This window comes from Hyperoodon ampullatus, assembly GCF_949752795.1.
Source record: "Hyperoodon ampullatus genome assembly, chromosome: 3".
NCBI classification, from domain to species: Eukaryota; Metazoa; Chordata; class Mammalia; order Artiodactyla; family Ziphiidae; genus Hyperoodon; species Hyperoodon ampullatus.
In genome coordinates this window covers 140,182,578-140,196,358 of record NC_136916.1, presented here as the reverse complement: position 1 = coordinate 140,196,358, position 13,781 = coordinate 140,182,578, and the positions used below count along the sequence as shown (strand labels likewise).

The following is a 13,781-nucleotide window of genomic DNA, read 5'->3' as shown; positions in this document are numbered from 1 at the left end:
CTGAAACCTTTGGGTAATCAACTAACTCAGCTTCTCAGAGCCTCTCTTGTTCACAAGCCTCTCTTGTGTAAAATGTACCATGGTATTCACACTGGAAATAGTGGTAGAATGAGCTGCTTGCCTCACAGGGATATTGGGAAGATGTAGTAAAATTGCATGGGTGAGAGTATCTAGTGCACTGCTAAGAGCTAAACATAAAGGGCGGCTCCTAGCTACTCTCTTCACTCGAAAGTCATTTTTCACATTGGGATGCAAAAAAGAATCCCCAACAGAGACCATCACTTCTGCCCAGATACCCCTTGGCTGCTCTATAATTCCCAGTCCTGTTTGTAGTTAGAGGGAGGCCATGTTCTGGCCAACCTGGTGTGAGCAGAGCTGATGCGTGTCCCTCCTAGGAGACGTAGTTAAATAGTAAGCACCGCCTCCATCTCTCCCTTCCCTTGCTATGGCAATCTTGGAAGTTGCATTATCAGATGGCATAGTTATGAGTTGGAAGAGGGCCGTTGAACTTGCTCTCACTGCATGAGAAATAAGCAATTACTATGTCTAGCTGCTAGGAGTTTGAGGGTTACTCTGTGGCAGCAATACTTAGCAGTCATTACCCTGACTCAGAATGAAAGTCGTGGTTAGGAAGAGATAGGCCACATTCATTTAAGTGACATACACAATGTGATGCCAACCTTTGCTCTCAGGAAGTTGCTGTGAGTCAAGAGTTTTATCCATTCTGCTCAAAACTTATTTTAATTACATATCTCCTCTCCTAGTGGGGATGGGACAAATCCTTCTAGACAAGAGAAATCCCTTTTGTTACAAAATGTATTTATTTCAGCCAGATAAAATTCTCCAACTGCATACATGGGTACATATTATAAGGTCCTTCTTTGATACATGTCCTGCTTACAAGAGCCGTTTCTAATTATTAAAAGGCATACCAAACAAACATCTTTGTCTCTTAAAATATAATTTAAATAAATTGCTAAGGTATAAGCCGTAAGTCTGGTCATGGATGCGAGCGGAGTGCGATTCTTCAGTGATGAGTCCAGAGCAATATTGGCACACTGCCCCCACGATGAGATTCCACAAGTCAGCGAGCACCTGAGCTCACCTGCTGATTGACCTGCCAATTATGTGGATAGTTGCTCTTGGGGCATCGAGCTGCCTTCTGTGAAAAAAGTTATGTGCAAAGTATGACGTAGGCAATGTGGAGAGGCCTTTCACAGAATGCAAACGCCATTCACGCAACTTAAGGATGAAAGCTTGGTGAAAGCAAATCTGTTGTTTACACTGCTGGGTATTGTGGCCCCGTCTCACTGGGCACTCAATAAATATCTATTAAATGAAAGTAAGGATAAAAGAATAAGCTGTAGCAGTTGCCTTGGTGCTCATCTGTTGTCAGGATGGGGCTTTAAGTTATGAGCTTTATGGACACACTTTTTTGTTCAGAGTAAACTGTTCTATTTGGAAGCCATCCCTTTCCTTCTCTTCAAGTTCTTCATTAGCATTTACAGACTTCTTGCAGAAGTCTGCCAGTATTCGGGGCTCGTTGGCTTACAGAAGAGCCCGACACTCCATACAAAGTCTTGGTTTGTCCCTTGAAGTAAAATGCCTGATGGGCTCAGAAGTTCTAGGATCTGATTTATTCTTCACACCTTTTCTCCTTTTGGCTCCTGTTAATATCCCAAACCCCAAGTAGCTATGGAAACTCAGAGGCTGAGCAGTGTATTTCTTCATGAAATCTCATTTCAGTATCAACTGTTTCCAGGACCGTGGCTCCCTCAGGACTTGAAACACTGTAGTTGATCTCTTGACGTTCCGTCCTTCACAGAGTTCTCCACCTGCTCCCCGAAGGTAAGGTTCTTGTTCTAAGGCTGATGCTGAGGAGTTCCCCACAAAGGAAATTCCTGGAAAATCTCTGTTCCCCTTTTGATTCTCATACCATCTCTCCCATTCCCCATAAGGCTATGGATGCAATTCTGGAGAGACAAAGGAAAAGTTTCTAAACTCATCCTGGTTAATCATAGGAAGATGTCCCTCATCAATTGGAGTTAAAACTGGTTCTTCCTTTATGAAGTCAGGGTCAAAATTACTGACGTCTTCTCGGGATTTCTGTCAGAAAGGAAACAAGGAAAATTTCAGATTCTATGCACTTGAGGCTTAGTCATCTTCCATGGGACTTAGCCCATTTCAATGAGTTCGGAGGACTGCCCTGCAACTCTCGCAGTAGTGTTATTCACAGTTATGACAATTGGTTAAACAGTGCTTTATGCTAATTCTACTGCATTGTGTATTACTAGGGCATTTGGTAACTGCCAATTCACTAACCCCACAAAAATCTTGCTGAGCAGGCCAGCCTTAGGTTGGGAAACTAAAAAATTAATTTGCTCACCTGACCCAGCCAGCTGGTTCACCCTCCCCATTTCACTGAGGTACCACTTCTCAGCAGGCCTAATGGAGAGGCACAAAAACCAACAGAGGTAGAGCTAATTCACGCTTGCCCCACCTCCTGTTTTACAAAGGTCTATATGCTTGAAGAGATTTTTCTTGAAAGACTTCTTGGAAATGTTGAGTTTAGGGAACAAATGCCTCTCACTTTACTCAATGGTCAGATTCATTCTGCCCTGCTGGCAAAGCTTTCCCTCCTCCCAGAGGGGCTGGCAGGGGAATGTCCATTAAAGGAAGTGGCTTTGTCTCTGTGTCTCAACCTAGCAGGCCGTTACAGATTAAGCTAATGACGCTTGGAAATGTGTATTTTACATCTTCATAAACTAATGCTGGAGAGATCATTTTTACCATTGCGAGACCTCCTACTTCTCTTCCTTGAGTCAATGATATTTTTCTCTCTGCCTTTGAGCACGCCTCGTCCCCCTAACTCTTGATGTACTGCCAGCCCAGCTTCTCTGCCTTCCCATTGTGGTTCTCTTGACCCACCCATGAGAAAGAGCTTAGCTCTCAGACTGAGAGCTGGACCACCCTCAGGAATGCCACCCCACTCAGCTGCCTCACTTCCTAGTGAGGTGCTCCTAGTCAAAGAGGACTCGGCCTCTTCTGCCCTGAGCTGCAGTAGCTGTTACAGACCTGAGCTCTCCAAGCCAGGGAGCCAGGCTTAGGGCTTTGAGGAGCATTTCATGGCCTCTCTACTTTCTTGGGGGCTTGAGAAAGGCACCCTGACTAAGGAGCATAAGGAAATCAGCTAGGAACAATGAATTTCTCAACCAAACACTTTTGGGGAAACCTGGAAAGTTTCAAGGCCTCTTAGACCCCAGGAACTTTTAAATTAAGAGAGGATGGGGCCAGGGCAAGCAAGAGGTTAAAAACTTTTTGAGAAGTAACCCTGGCACACAGAGAGACGTTGCCTCAGGGGCAAGGAGCCCAGCCTCCTCCTGGGTGAAGTGCCTTGCAAAGCATCAGGCTGAACTTCCAGTCTGATCATTCCCCAGTGGACCATCTGGCTGCTCAGTGAAACACTGAGACATTTTAAGCAAGAAGAAGGTCTACTAAGGTGGTCTTGGACACTTACAATTCTGGGTCTGAAAGGTGGTTCTACTTGGCGATGGTTCAGCTGGGTCCAGTCGATCTCCTTAAAGAAAGGATGTCTCAGGATGGCATGCTCGCCACCCTGACTCGGGCTGCCCAAGCGCATAGTGGGGTTCTTGGTCATGAACTGAGAGGGAGAGAAAGAGAGTCAATCATTCAATCCTAGACAATAAGTATGTCACAAGACGGTAGGCATTCGCTCTGGCAGAAGAACCGATGTGAGGCTTTCTGGCTGATCTGGCTTAACCGGCTGAATTTTCCCATCACAGGCGGCACAGCCACCATGAATCATCCCGTAAAGGCGCAATTTTCCTTTACACATGAGGCGCAAATTGCTCATGTGTATTTATGGCCTTCCCCACTTCCATTTCAGACATGGCAACTAAAATAAAACCGAGGGGCCCGGTTTTCTTTCCTGTAAATACCATGTATATTTTTTTTCCTCTTTAAAGAAAAGAAACGCTTTATAAAATAGTGTGCTTTTCTCCAGCACTGCAGTTGTGGACAGCCGGCATCTTATGAATGGGGCTACTTTTCAGAACAGCTGTGCCATTCTTCTGAGAGACCCAACCAGCCGGCCAGGATTCCCACTCTCTGACAAGACCACAGAGAGAAGAATGAGAGTCATTTTTCTGAAGAGCTGTGTGAAGAAGCCGCAAGGGTGAAAACCTTAAAGTTCTGTGTTCGGGCTCCAGGAAAAACAAAGTTGGCCGCTTTTATTATGCAAAAAAGATATCACAGTTTTGAGTGAAAAGTTTTTTTTCTTTCAGATGCTCCCTTCTTTCCTGCCTGCCCCTCCATTTTGAAATGTTTCATGACTGAGACTCATGCCACATAGTCCAAAATTTAAAAGCACTGCCATACGTTCAAGGAATGTGTGTATATAAATCCTCTGTATTTATATCAATTGGGCAACTTCCTCGTGGCTGAGCTCCTATCAAGATGTTTTGGGCTAACCCTCCTTTCACAGAGTGGTCAGTAAAGGCATTCTGATCGTATCCTGACCAAAGACCAGTATAGGATAATTCACTTTTCATGGCCAGAATGTCATTTTCAATTTTAAAGACACATAAGCTAATTTCCCATTATCAAAAGAAAATTGCCTTGGATAAAAACTTTTTAAAAAACTTAAATCAAGTTATCTTTAAATGGATGTATAACAGTCCCCAAGCACCCCTTTCCAAGTCTGATTTATGAACACAAAAGTAATGGTGTGTTCATAGAAATGGCTTTGGAGTGGAATTTACACAGTATTTTGGAAAAAATCTTGAGGGTGCACCCAAGAAAGGGTAGGGTTGGGAGGTGAGCAGCCCTGCCATGTCAGGTGTCCAAAGCTGCAAAACCTCCTGGATTGCTTCAGGTGAACGGGATCAGGTGGAGGGAGGAGGCTGCCGAAATCCCTAAGCAAATCTGACAGGACAGACCTCATAAAATGCTAAAAAAGCTTCCAAGGGGAGCTAGTAAAAACTGAAGACACGGATGGGGTTTAATGGTTTCTCCTCTTTCCTAGAGACAAGGAATGAAAGGCCTGGTGCTGAATTTGGACGTGGAACTCGAAAGTCAAAGCAGCTTTCAGAGCTCCACAGCAGTTAGCACTCTGGGCACGCACGGTGATCAGCGTAGACTTAGGAAATATATCTCATAAACAACTCTGTTCTGACAGAGCTAGGAGCTCATGCTGCGTGGGCTCTCCCCAGATAAGTCTGTGCAACTCAGAAAGGCAGGGGAAAGTAAATACACAAAAGAAATGAGTAGGTTCTCTCCTTAGGAAAGTCAATGGGATACAATCCCTGATGGAATAGCCATGTCTGTTCTAAGAGCCAATTAACAAAAAACAAACAATGCTGCAAAAAACTCAAGCTACAAGGACAGCAGAACAGACCCAGATGGCTTGTGGGAAACTCCCAGGCCTGCCAACGGTGCGAGCAGAGGACACCTTGTGAATGTGTGAGTACAACTTGTTCTTCTGGGCCAGAGGAACAGTGTGGGGCTCTCGATGCCAGGGTGGAAGAAGCCCTGGTGTCTGAACAACTTTGCCCATTTTTCCCTGACCCGGCGCGGAAGCCAGCCTCCCAAGGGGCACTGTGGAAAAGCACTGCCCGAGGAACAGGAGACCAAATCGTGGCTGCGCTCCTCTGTAAACTTCATCCCTGGGAATGGAGTCAGGCAGAATAACCCTTTCACTAGCTTATGCTTAGAATTCTGGTAAATCCTTTCGAATAATCCAGCAGTTTTGTTTTAACTTTGGCTGTATCTAAAGGGCTCAAGATATCCATTCTCCACATTAAAAAAAAGTTCAATTTACAAAGGTTTGCAGGTGTCTATGCAAGGCAGTGCACTAGGCCTCATAGGGGGTGGGTACACGGATGACAAGGACAGTGTCTCCCCCCATGAAGGAGCTGATCCAGAGAAGGGGCAAAGGCAAGCACACTTTATCTGTAACACAGCTGGACGAAAGGAAGAGAGACACAGCCACGTGCAGCGGGAGCTTCGGAGAGAGACTGGGAAAATCGCATTGGGGGCTGGTGGTGAGAGGGCAGGCGATGGCCTCCCAGAAGAGGTGACAGTTGATGACATGAGGCAGATACATAGAATTAACAGAGCCAGGAAGGAAGAGCGCAGTCACGCCCGAGAATGCAGTTGGCACGGCTGTAGGCAAGCACCGGCCACGTTGGTGAGGGAGCCTGTAGGGTGGTAGGGCTGGCGTGAAAGGACGGCCGAGGAACCGTGGGGCAGCCAGTAGGACCCGACAAAAGCGTGCGAGGAGGTGAATGACGAGAGCTGCCCTGTGATTCAGGGATGACTCTAGCCATGATGGGATGGATAAATCCCTAATGGAGGGGTAAGAGATTTGTGGGTAGGGGGCTGACTAGTTAGGAGGCTGAGACGACAGCTGAGCAGACACGACAAGTCTGGAAACTAGATTTTCTGGTTAGTGGAAAGGAAAAGAGGGGAGCAGGTCCTGGAGGGCTTGTGGAAGAAAAATGAGCACATTCCGCACTGCCTGGAGCTGGGGGAAAGGGGCAGGAGGACAGCCAGGTCCCAGGGTCCTCTCCGGCTGTTGAGGGACGGAAAAGGATAGCAAAAGAGAAACTGATTATTGTTGGGAGTATTAGTGTTAATAGAAGTATCGTAGTAGTAGCGGTAGTAACTTTTGTCGAAGGGATGAAAACAAAAACATCTACCATTTCTCAAGGTCTTACAGATCTGGGAGGTTGGTGAGCTCAGCTTTGCATCTGAGATGCGCAAACATCCCCCAGGAGCTGACAAGCCCTGTAAGCCTGGGGTGCAGGCCAGGGTGAGAGGTCTGACACACAGGGCCATCACCGTTTGGTGAGAAAGAGCTGATGCTGGAAGGGCAGGTTGAGGTGCAGGGAAGGCAGAGGTGGAGGGAGAGAGAATAGAACTGAGAGCAGCTCCAGGCCACAGACATTTTATTTGGCCCATATAGAGTGTTTTTAAAATAATTTTAACTACTTGTCAAACATTTAAAAAGTAGCAAATGTCACATCGCACACACGAAAGTCAAGTTTTCCAAATTCCCTTGGAAGATGGAATATTCTGGAACATTGGACTTGCAATTCTTCTTGGTGAAAATGACCTGGAGTTGAGCAGTGGCTGCCTGAGGCAGGTGACCCCCTGGTCCCACCACTCCCCTCGGCCTCATACCTGGCTGGCTCTCCACATGCCTGAGCCCTGGCTCTGAGCCCTGGCATAGGGTGGAAAGAAGGCCGGGGTGGCAGCAGGAGCTCGTGAGAAAGCCGGAGCAGGATGAAGGCCATGGAACAGAAACCAGCGCAGGGACCATTCCGGGCAGGAGGAGGGGTGATCGGTGGTGCTGAGGGCGTGGAAGGCTGGGCGGGGAGGGTTATAGCTCCTCTATGACTAACCCCTCCCCCCTCCAAAGATGCAGAGGTGGGAAGTTCAGGGAACACTGGACATCAGTTCCAGGCCTGGAATCTTTCACAGTACATGTCGGTGGAGGGGTACGGGGTTGGGGGCAGGAGGGGTTCACTGCCCTAGGCCAGGCCCAGGACTCGCCTTAAACACCGTGTTCCTGCTGCTGTGATGGTGACAGCACGATCCCGTTGCAGAAAACTTCCTCTGTTTGCTTATGTCCCTACTGGGACCCGAATGCCAAACAAGTTAACAACCATGGCGTTTACAGCCACCACTCAGCTGTGTCTAAGGTCATACTGAAAACTTGCCTCACCTCAACTGACCTTCTCCCCGACTGTGGTCCCAACGGGGAAGTCAGCCAAAGAGGAAAATAAAGTGACTCCATGGAAGATTCTGGACGCATATACTAAAGGAAGCAGAATGGCTGCTAGGGTCAATGCAAGCACGTTATAAGCCGCAAAGAGGGAGGAGGCCAGGGTGGAAAATCTGATTCCACCCCGAATGTAAGTCTCCAGCTAACTGGAGAGCAGGGGCAAGAATGTGTGGACTCGTTTCATATTCCCCTTCCTCCTGTGGCCCTCATGAAAGTGGAATTTCTCTAGAGGATCCTGAAGGAATCAGAAGCACACCTGCCCAGAGAATGAGAAACAACAGTTCCTTCAAGGCTGCAGAGAAGGCATGACCACAGGGGAAAGCAGTCAGCCAGGCACCTTCCTGAAGAAACATAAGCAATGTAGGCCAGGTCTGTACAGGAATGTCCTGCAAAGCCTCCTGCCAGCCAGGGACGGATTATAAAGGATGTAAGAGCTCCTCTGCTATGGAGGGCCCAGAGGGGAGCTGGTTAGGCTCTGCAGCTTCACGGCTGTGTTTGGAGGCCAGTTCTCCCACTGGTGAGCTGTGTGACTCTGGACAAATGTATTAACTTCCCTGGACCTCAGATTCCTCAACTATAAAATGGAGATTTTTCTGTATATCCTAATATTATAATGAGTAAATGAGATAATCAGTGTAAAATACCTGGCACAAGGGCAAGCCTTCAACCAATGCTAGTGAGTTTCAGCAAGCATCTTGTTAAACCACTTGGAGGGCCATCCTGTCCTACCTAAAGACAGGGGCATGGACTGAAAAGCCTCTGAGAGATGAACATCTGAGGTGAGCCTGAGCCCCGAGGCTTATCTGGCTCTGTCTCTCTCTCTCTTACTTTGCAGCCCGGAAAAGGGAACAAGGTCTGTTTCTGCCTTCATAGTCCCAGACTCCAACGGGGGGGGGTGGTAGTGATGGTCTCAGGAAAAACAATTTTTCTGACAGCAAAGATTTCTAAAGACAATCGAAAATAAGAATACAGATGATACGCGGGTTTTAACGTGCAGTTGTATCTGCTTTCACAGCAGAAGGGAAGTGCTGAATGCAGGGTGAAGGGTGCACTGGAGCACTTTCCTGTAATTCTGAGGTCAGCTATAGCACTTGTCGTGTCTTGTGGGCTCTGCTACACCTGAGGCGGCTTTGGTTTTGAGTTTTCAGATGTTCCAGAGGATAGAGTTCAAACTCACCCCGTGTTAACAATGTGTCTAGAGATAACAGGGTCCAAATGTACTCTGAAACTCATTCAAATGTAGGCAATGACTAAAATCGTATTTCCTTTCAAAATCTGATTTCATAGGAAGAGGACTAGTTATATAAATAGGGCAATTAATCTAATGAGATTTTCTTCCAGGAGAGAGAGAACACTGTATTTTCTACTTAACAGATGGATTTGGCTGTTGGGCAAACAAAAGGACCTTTTCCTTTCATTCAACTTCGGACCAAAGGGCAGAGAGTTAGCAGATAGTGCTGGCTAGCATGCCATAGGACATCCCCATCAGTATTCCAGGGAGATGCTCCTAGTTAGGAAGAAGGAATTTTATGACTCTACAGAGAGTCCTGAGGAGGGAGTGCAGAGAAAGAACACAGGACACAGAACAGAGTATGGTTCACGGCCATGAAGGCCACCCTGGGGTGGATAAAATGCATGCTTGTGTATGTTGCAGCCTCCTGTGTCTCTGTGTTTTGCCACTATCACCGGTAGAGTCTGACCTCGTTATGAAGACTAGTCAGCAACCTTCTCCTCTCATACCCCTTCCTGCCAGCTGCGGTGGTGGGCATACAGCTGACAACCACCTGTGCCAGCCACATTTCTCCAAAGAAGACATAAAAATAGCCAAGAGGCGCGTGAAAAGATGTTCAACACTGCTAATTATTAGAGAAATGCAAATCAAAACTACAATGAGTTATCACCTCACACCAGTCAGAATGGCCATCATCAGAAAATCTACAAACAACAAATGCTGGAAAGGGTGTGGAGAAAAGGGAACCCTCTTGCACTGTTGGTGGGAATGTAAATGGGTGCAGCCACTATGGAGAACAGTATGGAGGTTCCTTAAAAAGCTAAAAATAGAGCTACCATATGACCCAATTCCACTACTGGGCATCTACCCTGAGAAAACCATAATTTGAGAAGATACATGCACCCTAATGTTCATTGCAGCACTGTTCACAATAGCCAGCTCATGGAAGCAACCTAAATATCCATCGACAGAGGAATGGATAAAGAAGATGGAATATTACTCAGCCATAAAAAAGAACAAAATAATGCCATTAGCAGCAACATGGATGGACCTAGAGATTGTCATACTGAGTAAAGTAAGCCAGACAAAGACAAATATCATATGATATTGCTTATATGTAGAATCTAAAAAAATGGTAGAAATGAACTTATTTACAAAACAGAAATAGACTCACAGATGTAAAAAACTAACTTATGGTTACCAGGGGGGAAAGGGAGGGAGGGATAAATTGGGAGATTGGGATTGTCATATACACACTATTATATATAAAATAGATAACTAATAAGGACCTACTGTATAGCATAGGGAACTCTACTCAATACTCTGTAATGACCTATATGGGAAAAGAATCTAAAAAAGAGTGGATATATGTATATGTATAACTGATTAACTTTGCTGTACACCTAAAACTAACATAACATTGTAAATCAACTATACTCCAATAAAAATTTTTTTTAAAAAGGGGAAACTGAGGAACAGACCTATCTGGAACCTGCCCCAGGCCACACAGTTTGGGAGCAGTGGAGCTGAGATTTGAAGCCAGGCCCATCTAACAGTAGAAGCCTTTGCCCTCAGTCACTATGCTAAACCTCCTTTTGAGGTTTACCAATCTTCTCATTTGGATTCTGGATGAAAGAGCAGTGACAGGTCAGGAGCAATCCTGGGATGATGCTCAGGACCTCACCTGGATAAGAATGCACAGCACTATGTGTGCTTACTTATGTTGTACTTCCTTTGCTGGCCCACAAGCTATTCTGCTTTCTCTGACTCTATGGAGGGAGAAGTGATGGAGATGTACACCCAGAGCAGGTGCTAAGAGAAGGGAGAGAAAAGGAATAGTCTTGAACCCAAGGAATCCTGCATTCTGACCACCTGGTTTTATTTCCAACAACTGGGGTCTTCATATTGGAGAAGAAAAGACAGATGACACTGTTGATAGTTTCAAATAATGGAAGTGCTGTTGGCCAGAAGAGGCGGTTCTAAATGGGAGAAATAAGTATGGGGAGTGGAAGTTAAAGGAGTGTATGTAAGGCTGTCATAAGGAAAATTAAAACAAAAATTTCTAATACTCAATGCCATTAAGTGAGGGAAGGCGCTTCCCTGGGAGGAGCAGGACTGTCTTATTGGAGACACTGGAAGAACCACCTGAATGACCCATCTGTCGTCAGGTGGGAGGGGAGAGCAATGTCCTCCAGGGTCTGTGCCTACATCAAGAGTCTACAGTCTTATCCTTTCTTCTCTATTTGGAATTAGAAAAAAAATTGAAGATAACTGTACCTCCCTCAGCTGAAGATGCCATGTTTTCCTTGGGTCTGAAGTGGACTTGCTTTATAAAAATGAAATAAAACATGTTTAAGCTGATCTCCAGGAGCTAGTTACTGAAGGAGTGGGCAGGTGAGTATGTAAGTATATTTGAACACACCAATGGATCAATGTCTTACCTGAGCCACATCAGAATGTTCTGTGAGATATCTCCAGAGACAGTCTACAGTGCACTTTATTCCCTCCTAGTGAAAACAAATACAAAAATGCCCTGTATTGTTTCTCTTTCTGCACTGGGGCAGGAATAGTGCTAAAATCTGTTGCAGGTTTGTTGGCTATATTTTCCATCCTGTCTCTGATTAGAATCCAGCAGCCCTTACATGGGCATATACTTATTCCTTATCAATGCTCTTAACACGCTGCCTTGCCTGTGTTTTATACTCATTATAGCTTCCCCTGAAACCCAAGCCATCTCAGTAGCTTCACTAAGGTCATGTGATAACACTGGTTAAAAAAAGGTAAAGATCAGAGATGAGTCTCAGAGACAGAAGCCCAAGGTCGGGCCCTTGTGCCAATGCCAGTGTTGTTGGCCAAGATGGTTTTATTCCTGGCAAACCAGTCCCGAGCATCTCTGACTAATGGTGAGGGCTTCACTGCTCTCCAATACCTCCCAAGTGTTGAAGGAAAAGGAAGCTCACCTGATAGCTGTGATCCCCCAAAGTGCAGCTATTGAAAGGAAGCAAGTGCTAAAGAAGGATCCCCCAGAGGCATACTACACAATGTCTTTATTTCCTCCTGATGAAACCCAGGCCAACACCCTTCTTTATCCTGGATACACATTATCTTGGGTGTCCAAACCAAACCTAACCACCACCTGCTAAAAGTTAACGCTCTTTGATCACTGGAAGGAACAAATGAAAGAAAACAAAGTGTGCTACTTAGAGTTTGTAAGTGTGTTCCTTAGAGTTTTTCCAACTTAAAACAAAAAGCTCTTCTGACCCGCAGACATCAGTTAGCAAACCCCTCCATAGAAAATATTTCCATGCTCATTTTACAAAACCTGACATCTTTATGCTCCTGTCTGAGATATGAAGATTAAAGAGTCATGTGGTATTAATACTTCATTTAAAAAAAAAAAGCCTTCACACTGCTAGCCACAGATTAAATGTAAGTTTCCTAAGAACAGAGGTCCTCAACAATCTAAAATGGGGGAAGGAAGTTGAGAATAGTAACTTTAATAAAATGATAAAGAATGCCAAAAATGAAGCCTCTAGGAAGATCAGTATTTTTCTGTTTTCTGCCAACACTAACCTGGCCTATCTGTGAATAAATGGTCCATTTCTGAAGGTGTTAGTTTCAGTAAGAAGCCTGAAGCTCCATTTCCTCATATGGGAACTCCAGTCCCGGCAAAGGGCAGGGGCTGCCAGGCTTCACGTTAACCATCCTCTTTTTAAAGGACCTTTTAGTAACTTACTTTTGGATTTTCCCCGTAACACTATTTGAAACATTGGCTCTAATGATGGAGAGCTGGGTCCTCTGCATGACCCTGGTCCCGGTTTTCCCTCCACTTCCTCAGCCTCCTCCTGGCTGACCACCTTTGGCTTCTGCCTTGAGCATTCCAATCTTTGCCAGGAGGGGAGGAGGAAATGCAGAGGATCAAGCTCAGTGCCGCTCTGGTCAATTGCCTGGTAACAGGTGTGAGACACACTCAGGGCTAAAAGAGGATCCCAATTACTTGTGGTTCCTTCTCTGTACACAGAGGCAAACGAGACTCCTGCAGACAATGCACAGAGGATGAAGTCTGATAGGTGTGATGACAGATAAGCCCACATGCAAACACACAGTTTAATTTCTGTAAAGCTTAGGAGCGAAAGCATGCTATAATCTCCTTCTGAGGCCAAGTTTACAATGCCTCCCAGACCGACAAAGGTGACTCAGGAGAGTGCATCCAACTCCTTTCAGCACTTATTTAACCTGGCCACCTGTGTGAGCCCGGAGAAAAGGGCGTTGACCTCACCCAAGTCAGCACTGGCGCCTTGTGATCTCTCACCGGAGATGATTTAGCACAAAGGAATGCTCACCTCAGAGACAGAGGGCATCACCTTCCTAAGCTCTGGGGACTCACGAGGACTCCCTCAAGTCTTTCTGGAGCTGATGAGGCCAAAGCTCAGCGCAACCGCAGAAGCTCTAAGCAAACTACACATTTTCGTCTGTGTCACGATTATTCACATTTTGGGATAATTCACTGCCAGTTTAGGAAACTCGGTAACATGGTGGCCAACAGAAAACATGTATTTATACCAAAACCAAGTAAAAAAAAAAACCCATTAAAAAATCATCTTTAAGGTCAGCAATCTAGAAGGTCTAGGTCTGTTTTTCACACAAGAGTGTGTATCTTTATTTATCTTTCCTGTGCTACCTTCTGTGGATGTTCCCAGTTTTTACAACCTGTTCTCTGAGCGGGGAGGGGAGGATGGTTTT

At 45.7% G+C, this 13,781-nt stretch overlaps 1 protein-coding gene across 1 annotated transcript in view; it reads right to left on the bottom strand.

Moving 5' to 3' along the window:
• Nucleotides 1-1,959: 1,959 nt before the first annotated feature.
• Nucleotides 1,960-13,781, bottom strand: part of PRKCH (protein kinase C eta) — a gene marked incomplete at both ends in the record, with an annotated part of 225,295 nt that continues 213,473 nt past the window's right edge. The window contains 2 exons of the mRNA XM_079701199.1: nt 1,960-2,106; nt 3,518-3,661. Of these exons, the coding sequence (XP_079557325.1) occupies nt 1,960-2,106; nt 3,518-3,661 (291 nt within the window). The remainder of the gene's footprint in view (nt 2,107-3,517; nt 3,662-13,781) is intronic.